Source organism: Arvicola amphibius, chromosome 8 (assembly GCF_903992535.2).
Source record: "Arvicola amphibius chromosome 8, mArvAmp1.2, whole genome shotgun sequence".
Lineage (NCBI taxonomy): Eukaryota > Metazoa > Chordata > Mammalia > Rodentia > Cricetidae > Arvicola > Arvicola amphibius.
The window spans coordinates 125,580,203-125,599,304 of record NC_052054.1 but is presented as its reverse complement, the minus strand read 5'-3'; the positions used below and the strand labels follow the sequence as shown (position 1 = coordinate 125,599,304).

The window sequence follows — 19,102 nt, the reverse complement described above, 5'->3', positions numbered from 1 at the left end:
CCAGGGCTACACCGATTAACCCTGTCTCAAAACACTAATAAAAAGAAAGGAAGGAAGGAAGGAAGGAAGGAAGGAAGGAAGGAAGGAAGGAAGGAAGGAAAGAAGGAAAGAAGGAAGGAAAGTAAAAATGCAAATAAAATAAGCAAACAACAAACAGAATACAAGCAAAACCTGCTGTCAAAGACAAGGTGGGTGGGTCTGAAGGCCTGTGCTGAATTCAAGGCTCAGACCTCTGCTGCAGAGGAAAATCTCTGACCTGCACCAACAGGTTTCAAGAGTACAGCAATGGGCAAATGAAACTGTACAGCAAAAAGTACACTTAATGAATATGTATTTATATGACATTTTCATACCTTAGCTGTGCAACAGTCGATCTGTGGGGCTGTAGTCCAGGAGGGATTTTCTTTGTCAAGAATAGGGTCCTTTTTCAGACAGGGGTGGAGGGGGAGATGACCTGTGTCTTCCTTGTGGCATGATTTTATTTGTCGAAATTCACCAAAATCATCACTTTAGATGAATGTATTTTACATATCTATAAAACTGTGCTAAAATATATAGTCTTAATAGGCTCTCACTTGGTGTGAATGACCAGGCAAGGTTTTAGCATTATTACTATATTCTTGAGTATGTTTGGTATATAATGACGTCTTTTGTCCTTATTTATATCTGTCTACTCTAATAGCTTTTCTTGCTCTAAAGGTTTCTTGGGGTGAGGCATTTTTCTGGCACACAAGCCTGCTCTCATGCCCTCACACACCCTACATGAACTTGAACTTGCCTTGTTCCCCCTCCTCTCTCAGTCTCCATCCCTGGGACAGTCTGGGTCAAGTCTGCTGCTCTGATTGTACTTGGCTAGAATATGACTATCCGTGCGCCCACAGGGAGTGCAGAGGGGCTCTCTCCTGTGTGGGCTAGTCTTGGTCCAAATATAAAGCCACCGAGTCCTGGTGGGTGTCCTGGGAGGAAGTTGTCCGTGGGTCAGTGCATTTGGGAAATGTAGCACAGTTACACAGAACTCTCAGTTGAAGGCTTCTCAAAGACCCTGGTTCAGGCTCCTCAGGGATCTTCAAAGGGCTGTGTAGCCCCAGTCGGCCTGGCTTCACCTGCTGGGGATGGGGTGAGGGTGGGGTTCAATTCCTTGCCTTTTATTTCAATTTTCTCCTTAGTTATCCTGACAAACTCTAGGCATTTTAAACATGTCAGCTCTAGTTAGTGCTATTGTTGTTTCCAATTTGACGATTTCTAGAAAATTTATTCTCAAACCAGTTTGAGAACATTTCAGTGCTCCACAAAGATTAAAACGAGGAAAGATTAAAAGGAGGCCATGAAGGAAATAAAGACGGATTGAGAAAGAGACAGTGGAAACCCCCTTCCCATGTTCTCCAGAGCTGGTCCTTAGCCTCCCCGGTCTGTTACTGCACTCCAGAAGGGCCTCTGTAACCAAACTACTATTGCTGCTGGGGATTCCCCCGGCCCCAGGCAGGAGGGCGGGGTAGGGGTGGGGACAGAAGTGGCGCGCTCTCTCTCTCTTCCTGCTCTGTGTGCTGAGATCACTTTCGGTTTTCTTTTCTGGAAATCCAACGCGGCAAGGCCAGGGCAGCAAGATTTCCCGGAAGGCGTCTCCCGGCAGGGTCCAGGATCTCCTTAAAGGATCCCTGGCCTCTTTAGTGAACCTAGGAGACAGGTGAGAGCCCAGCATCCAGGTGCGTTCTGCTCTTGGGCTCTGCGAAGCTGGAGTCTTCATTCTTGGCGATCAGTTTTTCTCTGCTAGACCTTGGGGTCCCCAGGCTGTCTCTTGACGAAGTAGTGTTTACCTGAGTCCTGGGTCGGGTGCCTAGGACCTACTAGGAGGTGGATAAGGGGCCCGGGGTGGGGGGCGCAGTGGAAGGTAAGACACAGTTTCTTTTCTGAAAGTTAAAGACTCTGGGGACAGTTTCCTGTGCGTGCTTCTGAGGTTGAACACTGCATGTGCCCATGGTGGGCGGTGCCTTCAGCATCTACCAGGCATTTGCCTAATTTTGAAGCTAATGAGAAATAGAAAAATACAGAGCGTCTCTGTAGCCTGTTATGAGGTTTCGGGTTTTTTTTTTTGTGGGGGGGGGGTTGTTTTTTGTTTTGGTAAATTTATGTTCATTTCCTTGAAATACATTCCTGTGCATGAAAATTCAAAGGGATTCGTATTTTAGGGTCATGATATTGATTACCAAATGAGGCATGGAACCCTTGAGCTGGTTTACCTTTCTACCATTATCAGGGATTATGACTACCATTTTCTCTGTAGGCTATTTTGATATGAATATGTACTGTCAAGTCGTTCCCACTTTTCTGGCTACTCCCACTTGCTACGTTTTAATGCACTTATTGTACATTGGCTCATTTTATTGATTGCTCTGTTTGGGCTTTGTCTTTTCTACTGTGTGTTTGCCTTTTCCTAATTTATTTGTAAGACCCTTTAACATAATAAAAACTTGGATGCCGGTATCTATGAGATACAGTATCTTTTTTTTTTTCTTTTCTGTTTTTATTTGAAGACAGAGTTTCACTATGTAGTTCTGACTGTCCTGGAACTTAGTATGTAGACCAGGCTGGAGTCAAACTCCACAGAGATTATGAGCCATTTTGTCAGGCTTGAGATACAGTATCTTGCACAGTGAAAAACAAAATATTAGTGCCAGGCAGACTCTGCTGTACCATTGGTTTCCTTGGGCTTTGTTACCCCTCTGGGATCGGGTTTCATCCTTTGGAAACTGTGACAGGTGAGGAATGAGGACACTGTCACTGTCTTGTAAGTCATCCTAAACAGAGCCCAGAGTGTGTATCCCTTCTGGACTCCCCTCCCCCGTGAGCTTTGTCAAAACCTTTCTCTCACACCTGTTCTCAACTGCCAGGCTGCTGTTGATTCTTCCATCGTCCTGCCCTACAGTCCTGCAGCGGGTGATGATGATGCGCCTCATCCTCCTCATCCTCCTCATCCTCCTCATTCTCCTCTCCTTCTCCTCCTCCCCCACTTCTTCTCGTTCCTGTCCTCCTCCTCCTCCTCCTCCTCCTCCTCCTCCTCCTCCTCCTCCTCCTCCTCCTCCTCCTCCTCCTCCTCCTCCTCCTCCTCCTCCTCCTCCTCCTCCTCCTCCTCCTTTCCTCATTTTTTCCCTGCCAAGGTTAAGGAATTTGGAAATCAGTAGAAATGAACAGGACTGCTTAGTTTGTCACTGGGATTAAATCCCTGGAAATACTAATTACAGTTTAATATTCTATTTAACAAAAGATGAAGGGGGGATCCTTGTCTGCTTTGTGTTTAAAAATAAAAGAAAATAAACTTCAGTGTTAGCTGGGGTCATAGGTTAGTGATAGGGCACTTACCAAAGAAGCACAAGGACTCAGTCCCCAGTACTGCTGAACACCAAGAGCATCCCCAGATGATGGCACTGTTTTCTTGGGCTTCTGCTTTTACAGTACTTTGCCAATGCGGTGTCATGTAGGACGTTTTGGTCCTGTTACAACTGACTGGTTATTTCCTCATGATCTGGAAGTGGTCAGTTTTTATGAACATCATATGGTTATGGGAAAAGGTATAGGTCTGTCCTGAAGAACAAAATGGATTTATAAATCCAAACGGTGACATCACTTTGACCAATCCTATTTTTCACACCCTTCCTGGTTTTATTTTGTGTCACCTGTTTGTGTCAAAATATGTGGTTTTTCAGTGTCTAAATATGGCCAGGTTCTAGCTGCCCACATTTGGCGGTCCCTTTTCTTGAGAACATTGGTACGGGATGGGCTCAGCTGCAATGTGGTGATCTGTTCTAACCCTGCTCAGTGTCAAGCACTCATTCAACTGTAAGCCAGCAACCAGAAAGTCAGGGTTTGGTACCTACTCAGCCAGGTCCACATTGTATCATCTTGCAGGAGAGCTACCCCACCTTTGTCTACATTGGAGCTCCCCACAGCTACATAGTTGCAATGACAGTGAGCATCTTGCATACTTTGTGAACTCAGGAAGTTACTACCGGTGAAATCCTAAGAACAAAGGCTGGACATAACAGCCACTCAGGGAATAGCAGATATTTTCATATTTTCAAAAGCCACTTCATGCTTGAAAATACCTTTCAGGGTGGTGGCATGCTATTATCTATCACTCTCAGCCTCTGTGGTCGCTGGGCACTGCCTTTGTTTTCTGTATGCACAGATCTTAAGACTTGGGTCTATAGACCACTAAGGGATGCTTGAGGACTAGGATGGCTACCTTCAAGTACCCATTCCAACAAGAGCAAGTCCCCATACTCTGAACAGCCTCTGCCTCTGTCTCCTCAGCCTGCCTCTTTCCCCAGGATGTTCACTGTGACAAAGGCTGTTGAGGAGGTTCTTCTCCGGCACTTCATTCAGACGAAGCTGGACATCGCCTATGCCATCATCAAGCCTTTCCCTTTCTTTGAAGCCCTCCGAGACCACTGCTTCATCACTGAAAAAATGTACAAGGTGAGGCCTGTTGACCCTCCACAAGACAGTTCAGTCCCCACTAAGTATGCTCCACCATTGAGATCTAGGCCTATAACCCACCAGGGCTTCTCTGTGTAGCCCTAGCTGTCCTAGACCTCACTTTGTAGACCAGGCTGGCCTCAATAGAAAACATTCGAGATCTGACTGTCCTTCTCCTAGGATTAAAAGCATGTGTCATCAAGCCTGGCTTTTTTTTTTTTTTTTAATTACAATCATGTATTTGTTTGGGGGTGGAGGTGGGCACATGCCTGATGTGGAGGTCGAAGGAGAACTTGTAGACTCTGTTCTTTCCTTCCATGATATGGATCGTGGGGATCCAACTCCTGGCCTCAGGCTCGATGGCCAACACCTTCACCCACTTAGCCAGCCTCAGCAGCCCAAAGTAGCTTTCTTACAATATAAAAAAACACAAATATAGAGTTCTCAGCTCAATGAAGAACCATTCAAACTAATTCATCCTTGCTCCACTCTTTGAAGGAATCTCTGGAAGCCTGTCAGAATCTGGTCCCTATATCCAGAGTGGTGCACAATGTTCTCACCAATTTGGAGCAGACTTTCCACCCATCATTGCTGCTGACATTGTTCAGCCAAGTCAACCTGCGTGAATACCCCAGCCTGGGGGAAATTTTCAGAAGCTTCAAAAATGGTAACGTGCTTGGTTTCTCCAGTATCTTTTCTATGTGTAGTGTTACTACACTAAAAGCCTAGGTTTGTTTCCGGTGTAGAAGATGCATCCCAATACCAGTTCTTCCTGTGAAAAGGTAAACCACACTCGCTCACAAAAGCAGCTGGAGGGGATAGCCTTTGCTGCCTTGATCTCGGTTGCCCCAAGGTGAATTTTTATAGGACACAGATGTTTATGCTGCAGCTACTCAGTGAATTTTCCTTCAGGTATAACTTAGTGACAGGGTCTCATGATGTAGTCCTTCCTTGGTCTTCGTTCTAAGTGCTGGTGTTACTGGTGTGAGCCCGCCACACCAGTCTTGAAAATATACGGTACTGGACCTTCTCCAGGGAGCACCTAACATGCCAGAAATGCCAGAGACCAGATGTGGAAGAAAGACAGGAAGCTCTAGAGATGGAGAGGGAGGAAACGGATTCAATGCACATCTCTTTTCGACAGCGCCATTGCACTGCACAATTTGTACGACCATCTCATGTGTCCTTAAAACAACCTGTGACGTCATTGTTAACTGCTCTTGATAGACAAGGAAAGTTCGGCGGGAACTCCCACAGTCGTTTGTTTTAGAAGTAGGACTGGGAACGCTTATATGGATTTCCCAATACAGAGGCCAAGATAGTATCCACTATGGCAACAGAGCCAGCAGGAAAGCAGCTTGAAAGGCTGGTGGAGAGAAGAAAGAGAGCTCGCAAAGATGAGGGAGGCAGACGCAGACACGGAAAGAGAGGGTAGGAGAGAGGATGGAGCATGAGGGGTGATGGAACAGGAAGAGCTGGGACGTTCATCAGAGCCCTGTCTCTGGTGCACAATGCCCAAGATAATTTAGCTTACACTGAGAAAGAGGTTTGGGAGGGCTCTGGCCTGTCATAGTTGAAGCCTGTAGCAAGGCAGTGTGTCACAGCAGGAATGTGTGACAAAGTAAAACTGCTCACTGTGTGTTCTGAAAATGAAGAAAGACTTGGGTTCCATAACCCCCTTCAAGGGATGCCCCAGTGACTGAACAGGGCCATTCAGCCCCTCCTCTTCAGTATTACCCTTTCCCTGTAGTGCAGTGATTCTCAGCCTGACTTCCTAACTCTGCTATCCTTCAATACGGCTCCTTATGTTGTGGAGACCCCCATCCATAAAGTTATTTTCATTGCTACTTCATAACCGTAATTTTGTTACTGTTATGAACCATGATATAAATATCTGATAAGCAGGATATCTGAAATTCAATCCCTGTGGAAAGGTCGTGTGAGCCCCAAAGGGGTCAAGAACCACGTCTGTGGTGTCACCCTGAGATCCAGACCCATAACGCCTACGTTTTGAGGGGACATTCGATATCTAAACTATAGCAGCTGGATAAATAAAGGAATAAAAAGAAGGGCAGAAACAGGTTTGGCGAGTTGAAGCGGGAGTGAAGAGGACCACAAGGCAATAAAACCACTGGAGACTGGAGAGAACATACCCAGCAGAGAGTCCAAACACGGTCACACTGCATTGTGACACTGTCGTCGCTGGGGTCACTATTGATGACACTTCACCATCTAAAGGCTCCTCCTCAGAGAAGAGGTGATTCCTTAAGCTAAGAGAACAGTGGGAGGTAGGCTTCACCTCAAAACCAGAGCAGCTGCCCAGGCATCTGGCCCTGGCAAGACCAGGAGAACAAGAGCTTTCAGTATACGTTGAGGTCCTCTGAGACCTGACCGGGCTCATCTCCCTGCCTGTGCAGCTCCGTGGTTTTGTTCTGAAACTTGTTTGTATCTATGACTTTTCCCATTCGTGGGTCGAGGCATATTTATTTCTGAAATAAATGATGAGCCGGGCGGTGGTGGCGCATGCCTTTAATCCCAGCACTCGGAAGGCAGAGGCAGGCGATCTCTGTGAGTTCGAGACCAGCCTGGTCTACAAGAGCTAGCTCCAGGACAGGCTCCAAAGCTGCAGAGAAACCCTGTCTCGAAAAACCAAAAAATAAATAAATAAATAAATGATGAAGAACAGTCTTAACAGAAACCAGCCCCAATCTATTAAAGGGAACAGTGTGTACAAAGCCAAGGGCCTGGTGTTGGGATGGAGACAAAGGTCATAGGTCGGTCCCACTGAAGTGACCAGATTGTAGGGTGCAATAGGACATGCAGAAATGAGCAAAAAACAGAAGATCAAAGTCTCAATACACTCTGCTAAGAAGACTTTGTTTCATTTACTCCAGGGAGATATATTTATCTGTTAAAATAGGAACCTTTGTTAAAATTGCACAATTAAAATTGTATGTTAAAATTTTGCAATTTTAAAATTTTAAAATTTTTACAATTGACTAAGTTCTATAAAACTAAAATTATAGGAAATTAAATCCCTGGGTACAAAATATCCAATTTTATGTGTTAAAACCAGTTTTGCTTAACTTTCTTCTATTTATTTATTTACTCTTGCTGTCATTTTTCAAAACTTTTTCCATACATTTGGTCACATCCTCTCCCCTCCCTCAAGTGCTCTCAGCTCCTCCCACTCTACCCACCCCACTTCATAGTCTTTCTCTCTCTCTCTTAGAAAACTCAAGCCCAGTATAGGCCTTTAAGCCCAGCACTTGGTAAGCAGAGGCAGGTGGATCTCTGTGGGTTTAAAACCAGCTTGGTCTATTGAGTGAGTTCCAGGGCAGCCAGGGCTTTTACATAGAGGAAACCCTATGTTAGAAAAAAAAAAAAAACAAACACCCCCCCCCCAAAAAAATCCCAAACCCAAATCAGAACAAACAAACAGACAAAAAGCACATATAGACACTAATAAAACTAAAAAAAAAAAAAAAAAAAAAAAAAAAAAAAAAAAAAAAAAAAAAGAAGAAGAAGAAGAAGAAAAAGAAAAAAATGGAGTCCATCTTGTGTTAGCCAACTATTCCTCAGCATGGGGGTCTGGCCTGGAGTATTATTGATATATCCAGTGTCATTCCATTGAAGAAAACTGATTTTCCCTTTTCCATCAAGTATTAGATGCAAATAGCTTCTTTGTTAGAAGCGGAACTTTGTGCCCACTTCCCCTTCTCGGGGCTCAGATGTTTGTCTGGTTTGGACTTGGTCTTGCCATGTTGACACATTCTCTGTGAGTTCAGATTGCACCAGTCCCTCTGTGTGCAAAGGAAGCTGTTTCCATGGAGTTGTCTACCACCTCTGGTCTTAGGATCTTTGCACCTCCTTTTTAGCATAGATCCCTGAGCTTTGAGGGGAGGACGTGACGGATAGATATCCCATTTAGTACTGAGTACTCCAAAGTCTCCTGTACTGACTAGTTGTGTGTGTCAACTTGATACAAGCTAGAGTTGTCTGAGAAGGAGCCTCAGTTGAGGAAATGCTTCCATGAGATCCAGGTGTAAGGCATTTTCTCATTTAGTGATCAATTGGGGAGGGCCCAGCCCATGGTGGGAGGGCCCAGCACATGGTGAGTTGTGCCATTCCTAGGCTGGTGGTCCTACAGTCTATAAGAAAGCAGGTTGAGCAAGCCATGGGGAGCAAGCCAGTAAGCAGCTTCCCTCCATGGTTTTTGTATCAGTGCCTGCCTCTAGGATCCTGCCCTGTTTGAGTCCTGTCCTGACTTCCTTCAGTGGTGAACAACAATGTTGGAGTGTAAGCCAAATAAACCCTTTCCTCTCCAACTTGCTTTTTGGTGATGGTATTTTGTTGCAGCAATAGACACCCTAACTAAGACATCTTAGATTTAAGATGGGGCTTCCCACTTCAAGTGATTTAATTAAGAAAAATCCCTCACAGGTGTACCCAGCCACTTAAGTTTTAGGAAATTCCAGATGTAGTCAAGTTCATGGCCAAGAATAGCCATCATGACAAGCATAGCAAAACATCATTAGTAGTGATTGTGTTGCTATGCTCTTTTAGAAGATTAATGTAGTAGGTTTTACTTGAGGTCATGGACTAGTCTTAGATATTTGGACATAACAGTGTTGAATGTGGGTTTCCTTACACCCAATCGAAAGGTAGTTGGTCACCCCCATAACGTTTGTGCCACTATTGCACTAGTGAGTACGGCAGGTCGCAGTAGTGTAACTCACTATTGTAGCTCACAGCACACCTAGCTGGGTAAGACTTATGATGACTCTTCACCTCTGGTGGTGTGCATAGGACCTTCTCCAGCACTAAGAACGCTAGTCCGTGGTGGTGAAGCTTCTAGTTGAACATTAGCGTGATTTCTTCATGCAAGATGGCCTAAGTGTATGGTGTATTCAGCAATAGGGTCTTATTAGCAGGCTATGGAGAGTAACCAATAGCACTGGCAATGATCTGTAATGTTTGGGGCAAGGGAACCTCTGGTACGCCTTTGGCCAATGACTCAAAAAGATGTAACACATTCCTGGAGCTAGGAGTTTTATTTGGTAGCATATGATATCTTATCTTGTCTCCCCTGTTATATGATAATTTTGTTTAAATTCCACATATATTTGTATACATTTGAGGGAGCTTCTACAGTAGTAGGTTTCTATATGGTCAACCCAATTTTGGTGGTATATCAGGGACTAAATAGCACTGAGTGTCCAAATGATAAAAGCCAAAAGCAGCCACAGAATGGACATGGGTAGTGATGAGCCTGTTCTGTGCACCTGGGGAAAATCAGTAACTCTGCTTCCTGTGCTGTGGGAAAAGATGCACTAGGCAATTTTATCTGCCAGATAACTTCCAGTGTCGTGATGTGTGTTCCTTTGCTAATTCCAGTTGTTACTGCCTATGAAGGAAATAAGAGAAGTGCACAGACCCTACCCAGAGCCCCAGCTGTCCCAGCAGAAGGGCGCACTTTCCAGACTCTGCTGCCACTGCCCCCACCACAACCATTTCCACCAAGCCATCTGTCCTCTGCACCAAGAGTCGGTGAGCCCCGAGCAGCCTCACAGCAAATCACTGAGATCCTGGATGAGCAGCCCAGTCCTTCTCACCCAGCTGTGCCTCCCCCTGGCTTCATGCAGGAAGGAAAGACCACTCCAGGCAAGAAACAGATCTTCTCCTACAACTTGTAACCCTACGTGGGATGCTCGTTCCCTGTCTCTTAGAACCCCAGATTGCTGCCTTTTGTTCATCTGTTCCTTTCTATGCACCCACCTCTCCACCTACATACAACCCTTCCTAAGATAATAACAAGCATTGCCAGCAGCCAGGGAGGCTCAGATCCCTGAACACCTTCTTGCTACACCTGGACACCCCAAAATCTGCCCTTGGCCTTGGTACTTCACCTTTCCTGAGCCTTTAGGGTAGTGGTTCTCAACCTTCCTAGTGCTCTGACCCTTTAATACAGTTCCTCATGTTGTGGTGATGCTCAATTATAAAAATTATTTTCATTGCTACTTCATGTCTGTAATTTTTCTGTTGTTATGAATTGTAATGTAAATATTTTTTCGAGATAGAGATTTGCCAGAGGGGTCGCAGTCCACTGGTTGAGAACGGCTACTTTAGGCTCGTTGCTCTCCTCCTTATAGCCAGCCCCGTAATCCATGGTTTTCCTTCCTCCTTCAGCTGCCTGTAACAACTTAACAGCTACAACAGATGAGGAAGCAGACTCAGAAAGGACGTGCAGCACTTCCTCTGACACTGGGCAAGGTAACATTGACTGGGTTGTGGATGGGGACAATGTGCATGTCCAATGGGAGGCTGTGGTTGGAACCGCAGGAGAAATAGATGGGCAATGAGAATAGATGGGGAGAGAAGCAGAGGGGGCTTTCCGCAGACTCACACTGCAAAGGAAATCCTCAGGGATGCTGTTGTGCAATGGGGGTGTAGCTTAGTGGAGGGTTACTCCCCTGGTAGATGCAAGACTCCTGGGTTCAATCCATAGTATATAGAACCCCACTTTCTGTTCTGAAATGACACAAAACATGTTATACCCTTGTACTGGTGATTCCTCGCTGACTACAGAAGCCTCTGAGTTTCAGCCTTACTCACTCAGTTTTATTCCATAGTATGTTAAGGGTAGGACCTAGGGCCTCTTGCATACTGGACAAACACTGACCTACACCCCCAGCCCTTCATATTTATTTTTAGATGAATTCGATTCAAAGTTATACATATTTTATTAAAATTATTAGAAAATATTATAAAAATGTTAAAGCTCTGTGGAACCTAATTTAGCTTCCAGACTTCTGCCACTTGCCTTCCCCAAACCACCATTACAATGAAGTTGGGTTACATTAACTATAGCAGGATGTATTACAGACATTGTCAAAGATACGTAATATGGACTCCCTGCTCTCCAGGCCTGAGAATAAAAAAGTACTGTTTGAACTCAGTGACATTTCCTCCACTCAAAGTTCAACAAAATCAGAAAGCTAACAATAGAAGGTTTTATCTTCCACTTTTTCAAAAAAAAATAAATAAATACTGTTATTAAACTAATGAGTTGATAATTAAGAGTAAGCAACTGCTCGCTGTTGCTTCTCTATCCTGCTTTACCTGGGTTGCCTGCGTTTCTCGCTGGTTAGTTAGAAACACATTTGTTCTCTTTACCACTCTGGTCCCTACCTGCTCATCCTGAAAGCCTCAATTCTTTTTCTTCCCTCTGCTCAGCATCCTCCATGGACCCCCAGAGAAATGATAAAGATGACTCTCCAGAGATACCCAACAGTCTGCCAGGCCCCAAACCAGGTAATTTGCCTTTGGCCTAAAAGGACATCCTTTTCTGGGCATTTACACCATCCACTCTCCTCCCTGGCATCCAGCCCTCGTAACCCAAGATCCTCCTTCCTCCTCCAGTGATCAAAGGCAGCTTTACATCCAAGGTTAAGGAAAAAGAAGACTCAGGAGGGCCTCCTGGTTCCCCTGGTGCTGTGCAAGGTAATGCTGGTTAAGGCTGACTTAACTCTTAGTTGTCTTGATTGGGATAGTTTAAACTTACCTCTGCTTGGGTGCTTAGGGAGTCAGAAACCCTGAGCTTCTGAAGGGAGAGAGAGTTGTGGGGAAGGCAAGGAGGAAGGACCAGGAAGGTAGGCTTGTAAGAATCAATCACAAAGGTCAGAAAGCTCACTCATGCCTGCCAGACTCTAAAATATTGTTGGAGAATCAGTGTTAAAATGTTAAGGTATTGACAGAGAATTCCTCAGCCACAAAGGACTGTGGTGGACTCCAGGAGAGAAGAGGACAAGGCAGGGCTGGACTGTGTGACCTTTCTTCTGTGACAAAGACTCAAAATGGCCCCAACAAAATGCCAGACAGACAAACAGAAACCCTGTATGTCCCCAGTGATGGTATGGATAACCTTGACATCACCCTAACTGTGGGAGCAGTCCCTCAATGCTGGTCAATTCTATATCATATAGAGTACTAAGAATGCTTGTTATTAAAATGATATGAAAAGAAAAGTTACTTCAAAAATAGTAATTCTACAGTAAACTGTAAATCGTTTACAATGTGCCTCAGGTATCTGGCCAGAAGTTAAGACAATTTTCATAGTGTTGTGTAAGCAGCAGATAGCCTTAAGGAGGTGGGCCTTCATCTGTTACGGCTTTAGGCCCCTTTGTTTTTCTTATTGCATCAAAGTTAGCAGAATTTCGAAATGTATTTGCTGTTACCAGATGCATAGGTAACAACAACAAGGTGGTCAGAGGTGGAAAAGTGGTTCAGTGGCAAAGATCACGGGCTGCTCTTCCAGAGGACCTGAGTTCAATTCCCAGCACCTACATGGTAGCTCATAACCATCTGTAACTCGAGCCCTGAAGGATATGGTGCCTTCTTCTGGCCTTTGTGGCCACCAGGCACACATGTGGTACCCAGACACACATGCAGGCAAAACACCCAGGCACAAAAAGTTTTAAAAAGAGTAACAAGGTCAAATGAAGGCAGAGCCCTGCAGCCTGGCAGATCTCTGGCTTCACTCCCTTCTGTTCGAGTTCTTCTACTGTCTTTCTTCACACACTCTCTTCAGTACACTCTGAACTCTGAGGTGGGTTCTGTTTTCTTTTGCTAGCGGCAAAAAATGATTCTCTAGCACGAAATGACCTGGAAGTGGCCCAGGAAGCACCCAGCTCTCCTGCAAAGCAGAAAGAGGATTCTCCAGCACCAGATGACCTGGAAATGCCCCTGGAAGCAACCAGTGCTTCTGCAAAGCAGAAAAAGGATTCTCCAGCTCCAAATGACCTAGAAATGGCCCAGGAAGAAACCAGTGCTCCTGCAAAGCAGAAAGAGGATTCTCCAGCACCAGATGACCTGGGAATGGCCCAGGAAGCAACCAGCACTCCTGCAAAGCAAAAAGGTATAGTCATTCTTTCCCTCGGGATGCTTCCTGCTTCTCCATCTCTGTCACATCCCAGCATCTACAATGCCACCAGTTCTACAATCTTAGCATTTCTGAAGCCTCTCTTTTCCTTCCACCTTCCCCAAAGGCCTTGTGAAAATGATAGGTAACAAGCAGGCACTTAGACATATTGAACCAAGCGTCCCTCAGAGTCACCAGACTCCTTTCCCACAACTGCTGAGTGTGTCTGTTCAACTAACCTCGTTAACTACAGTTGGTCAGGACACTGCTTCCTCGTAAGTCACATTCAGGCAGCTTCTGCCATCCTTCAGCTTACACACCATGGTGGCAAGGAGCTTGGGTGTCCACCTGGCTACCTAGTTCCTACCTCACTCCTTGATTTCCTGCTTCTTTTTTGAGGTGTCACCATTCAATTAAAATACGTGTTGCTATTGGCCCAGCAAGATGGCTCATTTGATTAGAGGTGGCTGGTACCGGGTCTGGTGATCTGAATTTGATCCCTGAAATCTATAAGGCAGAGGAACAGAACCAACTCATTCGAGTTGTCTGCTGCCTGCCACATGAGTACCATGGTACATGTGTCCAATACCCCCACAACCAAAAAATATAAACAGTCATAATAGCAGTAATGATAGCAGTAAACTCCGTGACTGCTCTGGTACTGCCCTCCAGTGGCTTCCCCATTGCTTCCTGGAGCTTCCTAAGCCTAATTTTCTCCCACTTCAGTTTCTGCCATGTTCCCAGATGCCTTCAAGGCATCATGGGTAGCAGGCTGGTCCTGGATGCTTTCAGAGAGTTCCAGGTAGCAGGCAACCCACCCAGTACTCCATCTGCTCCAGTCTTTATCTCCTCACATCTGGCTACTTTTTCCTTCATAAATTCTTGGTTTCTCATGTCCAAAAAACCATCCACAGGCTCTACCATTATTCAAACCTAGCTTAATTCCCCAATAACTAATACAAGAATTCTCACTTTAACACTTGTTTTAAAACAAGGGGGGTACTTTTGTGGGACAATGGTCTGTACCCTGTCACTTGTATTTTAAATAAACTCTGATTGGCCAGTAGCCAGGTAGGAATTATAGGCATGGCAATGAGAATTATGGGAAGAGGAAAGTTTCAGTCTGCAGTCATCACCCAGGTTCAGAGGACACAAGATGTGACTGCCTCTCCAAGAAAGGTACCAAGCCACGTGGCTAACAAAGACAAGAATGGGTTAGTGTAAGATGTAAGAATTAATTAATAAGAAGCCTGAGCTACTAGGCCAATCAGCATTTTATTAAAAACAATACAAGTGACAGAATAAAAGACCATTGTCCACAGCACTTCCCCCTTTTAAAAAAAAAAGAAGCAAGAACTATGAATCTAATATCCTTTGTTTAGCTTTTCTCCTGACCATTATCCATAACATCTTGTAACCAACGTTCTAAACAAAGGAAAATATCCATAGTCCGTTTGGAGGGAATGTGGGCATAGTTTTCAAGGCTACTTCCTGTTGATTGGGGGTGCTGATAATCTTATGGGGACCTAAAGAAAATTTAGAATTATGATCAAGTCATGACTGGAGTATCCTATGAGGCTTGATCATCTCAGGCAGCAGTCTTGAATCTGTTCTGGATGTAGAACTCAGACATCTGGGCCATCCAAACTTGATTTTTCTTTCTTTTTTTTTTGTTTTTTTTTTTTGTTTTTCGAGACAGGGTTTCCCTGTAGTTTCTAGAGCCTGTCCTGGAGCTAGCTCTTGTAGACCAGGCTGGCCTCGAACTCAGAGATCCGCCTGCCTCTGCCTCCCGAGTGCTGGGATTAAAGGCATGCGCCACCACCGCCCGGCCCAAACTTGATTTTTCTTAACCGGGAATGAATCCACATCCTCTCATTTCCTGTGAAAACAAAAGCAAAACCTCTTCTCCAAAGTAACATACCTTTTGACTTCAATTTTGAAGTCAAGGTATTTTCAAAATACCTATCTTGGATTAATTCAGCAGCATTTATAAGCAAATATCTTTTAGCAGCTGTTGTTCCTTCCTCAGCATTCAGACAATTCAAAAAGAACATAATAACATATAGTATCCAGACTCTCTGTGTGTTTTCCATCTTTACATGGCTTTATTTTAAACTCTTATTTTTTTATTTTTATTTTTAATTTTTGGCTTTTTGAGACAGGGTTTCTCTGTGTATCTTTGCCCTGAAATTCACTCTGTAGAACAGGCTGCTCTTGAACTCACAGAAATCCACACACCTCTGCCTCCCAAATGCTGAGATTAAAGGTGTGTGCCACCATACCCAACTACTCTCCTTTTTTCTTTTGAAGACTTTATCCTTCTTTTTTTTCTTTCCAAAGCCTACATATATTTTTAAACACATTGTAAATTGTTTAGAGGAGTTTTTTTTTTTTTTTTTTTTGCCTGAAACTATCGTTACTGTATCTCTCTTTTTCTGACCACATGAGTCTTTAATTTGTTAATTGATATGGCTAGGATTAAAGCAGTGGCTTTGATGGCTGAATCCAGACCATTCCCTAGCTTTCTGAGATTCTAGCCTCATGGCAGAGGCACTGGCCAGAGCCATGTTTATTGGCACAACTCTATGGTATTTCCAGGTCTGTGCCACCACCAAGAAGCATGCTGTAAGCTATTCATAAATACCATTTAAGTGTTTTATGGCAGAGCCTCTTAAAAGGTTTTTGCAGCTAAAGCTGAATCAGGAAGCTTCTCTTAAAAGAGACGCATTTTCCTCCAGCCAACAGAGCCCACCTGAGAAAATGCTGCTATCAATAAGCCCTGCTTAACTCTATTCTCTTCTGTCTAGAATTATTTCCCAAGCTCTCTCAGGCTTTATGTGGATGTAGTTGTCTACACGTTGCGCACCATTTGTTGACTGAGATTTCTGTCCTGCCCGATACTGTAGCCATTCAGTCCAAAGAAATACATAGAGGCCTACATTAATTATCAACTGGCAACAGCATTTTATTAAAAATAATATGAGAGACAAGATAAAAGACCATTGTTCTACAGCAGTCCTTAAAGTTTGTTCCTTGTTCAACCTCTGATCTCTCCTTTCCAGCTGATTTTTAAAAGGTTAGGCGTGAGCTTGGAGAGCTGTCTCAAGGTTAAGGCACACACATATACACACATACACATGCACACACATACACATATATACATACATACACATGTACACACACATGTACACATGCATACATACATATGCACACAGAAGCATATACATACACATAAATGCACATGCACACACATACATATACACACACAATTACTGAACAAAAATATTATTTAATTCTTCTAAATAAAAAAGACTGACAGGTCTATATTTGTGACTATAAAAGACTTTGTATTCTTTCTTCTTAGCAAAAAAAAGGAAAAGAGACATCTGGTCAATACCCAAAAGAAGACGTCCGAAGAAAAGACCCACACAAGGTGAGATGAGAAGGCAAGGGGATGCTGGAGGAGGCTCCTGAGGGGCCAAAGATCTGGTGTAGAAGGAATGAGGTTTGCTCTAAACTCAATGAGAAGGCACACAGGAGTTCTGGATCGTGCAGTGATCTTGTTTTAAATTTCACCTGACCTGTTTTGTCACTGAGTAACCAATGCACTCTGTTCTGATGGGAGGCTGCAGTGGTCCAAGGTGAAGGATGGAGAGCTACAGGTTTCCTCTTTATGTTTATGAGGATGGCATCATTCTTCCAAACTAAAGGGGGAATTAACAACTTCGTTTTGTGAAATAAAATGTAAAAGAGCCTGGGTCCTAGCCCTGAGTGGCCATGTCTTAGGGTTTCTTGGCTGTGAAGAGAGACCATGACCACAGCAACTCTTATAAAGGAAATACATTTAATTGGGTGGCTTACATTTTCGGAGGCTTAGTCCATTATCATCATGGTGTGAGACGGTGGTTTTCAGGCAGACATGGTGCTGGAGAAGTAGCTGGGAGTTCTACATCTTGACCTGCAGGCAGCAGGAAGTGGTCTGAGATACTGGGCATGGCTTGAGCATGTATGACACCTTAAAGCCCACCCCCACAGAGACACACCTCCTCCAAGAAGTCCACACCTACTCCAACAAAGCCATACCTCCTAATAATGCTACTCCCTTTAGGGGCCATTTTCTTTGAAACCACCACAGGCAGCTCATGGGACAAGTGCCAGACTAGCTCCGGAGAGGAGCCCTTGTGCCAGTGGGCTGTGGCTGTCCTGTGATGTCCACTTCCTAAGTCCCAGCAATGAAAAGCACTGTGCTCTCCCTCTCCTCAGTGAAGTCCACTGGTCCACCAGTAGAGCCTCTGGGCCTCAGCCACACCCACCAGTGGCACTCCTGGGAGCTGCCTTCATGGCAGGCACTATGCCTGTTCCTCCTGTACTTCTGTATGCTTTACCCACGAGAGGTGTCTTATGGTCTTTGGATATTGTCTGTTCTGCACATGTGTGCTACATGGAAGGATCTCCCTCCCCATCTGAAGAATCCCAGGGCTCTGATGGGACCACCTCATGGTTCAGGAGTCTTACAAACATGAAACAGAAAGCAACCCCCCAATAACCCCATATTCATCTAGTTAATTCTTCTGAGAGCTCCCTGGGGTTAGAACATATGGAGAACATATTTTGGGGGAGAAAGCATGGTACACATCAGAAAAAAAATAACAACAGCAATAGAAAAGTGGGGCACGGAGATCTGGAAGGGAGGGTGGAAGGGGAAAGAAGTCTCTGAAAGAAGGGAAGTTCCACTGGGGACATCCATTCATGTGTCTCTCTTGACCCAGGGGTGGCCTCACCTGGACAAGGAGTCCAGAAGAAGCTCAAAGTGGTGGATCAGAGGACTCAGAGGAAGAATGACTCTACCAGGAACTTGAAGATGGTGACCAGGTCTCAGAAGGCAAGGACTAGACGTTCAGATATCCAGAGCACAGGATAAGGCTGCGGTGGGACCTGCCATTGGGAAGGCTCAGTATGGCAGGGTCCCTTAGAGCTGGCACAGGGGTGGGGAGATTCATGAATTCAATATTAAGAGAGAGAAAGGATGAGGATGGGGGTGAGAGGGGGCAAAGAGAGGCAACGTCTACTGTGGCTGAGGAGTTTTTGTTAAAGAAACATAACCACAGGTCATAAGATCATAGCCACAGGTCATCACAGCTGTGACCTAAGGCAGAGAAAGGGTCTCCACCCTTTAGATTTTACAACCTTAAAGATAACTAAGAACTTCCAAAGGTCTGTGTCTGTGTTGTTTATGTCTACCTATTTGTACATTGTTCATAGCTAAACCCAATAATTAAAAACTTTTTACTTAAAGTGAAATAAGTTGTTTGGTTATATAAATGTATAAAAATGTATTTCTGAGCCAGGTAGTGGTGGTGCTTACCTTTTTTAATCCTAGCAATCAGGGAAGAAGAGGCGGAGGAATCTCTGAGTTCGAGGCCAGGCATTTCTGTAGAACTAGTTCCAGGACAGAAACCCTGTCTGGAAAAACAAAAAGCAAAAACCAGAAAGTATTTCTGAACAAAAACAAAATTAGAAGATTAATATCAATCTATGTTCCTGTAGGCATCGGAAATGTTGGGCTACATAAGAGACAGGTAGAGTCTCAGAGTTGGTCCTGAATTCACACAGTTATGAGTGGCTGTGGCTGAGGACAGGAGGAAAATCTAGCTTCACAGAGCCATGAAGTTGAAAGAGTGGGATATTCTAATAGTGGTTACACAAGTT

The 19,102-nt window shown here is 44.5% G+C and overlaps 1 protein-coding gene across 6 annotated transcripts; it reads left to right on the top strand.

The window, feature by feature from the left end:
* The first annotated feature begins 1,570 nt into the window (after nt 1-1,570).
* On the top strand, nt 1,571-18,694 carry Sp110 (SP110 nuclear body protein). Of its 6 annotated transcripts, none has more exons than XM_038339459.1 (10): nt 1,571-1,684; nt 4,326-4,473; nt 4,972-5,140; nt 9,871-10,023; nt 10,663-10,746; nt 11,710-11,787; nt 11,896-11,976; nt 13,106-13,390; nt 16,758-16,826; nt 18,163-18,694. In XM_038339459.1, the coding sequence occupies exons 2-10, from the start codon at nt 4,327-4,329 to the stop codon at nt 18,312-18,314; spliced, it is 1,218 nt and encodes a 405-aa protein (XP_038195387.1). In that variant the 5' UTR covers nt 1,571-1,684; nt 4,326; the 3' UTR covers nt 18,315-18,694. The 6 variants fall into 6 exon arrangements, with proteins under 6 accessions (XP_038195387.1, XP_038195382.1, XP_038195384.1 ...); XM_038339454.1 differs by having other exon boundaries at nt 9,871-10,137; XM_038339456.1 differs by having other exon boundaries at nt 4,309-4,473; nt 9,871-10,137.
* Nucleotides 18,695-19,102: the final 408 nt, after the last annotated feature.

Bases quoted from the DNA above. Each gene is read 5' to 3' on its own strand.
- Sp110 (XM_038339454.1), top strand. From the start codon at position 4,327: ATGTTCACTGTGACAAAGGCTGTTGAGGAGGTTCTTCTCCGGCACTTC. The intron at 5,141-9,870 runs GTAACGTGCTTG...TGCTAATTCCAG, and splicing joins TTTCAGAAGCTTCAAAAATG to TTGTTACTGCCTATGAAGGA. The intron at 11,788-11,895 runs GTAATTTGCCTT...TTCCTCCTCCAG, and splicing joins TCTGCCAGGCCCCAAACCAG to TGATCAAAGGCAGCTTTACA.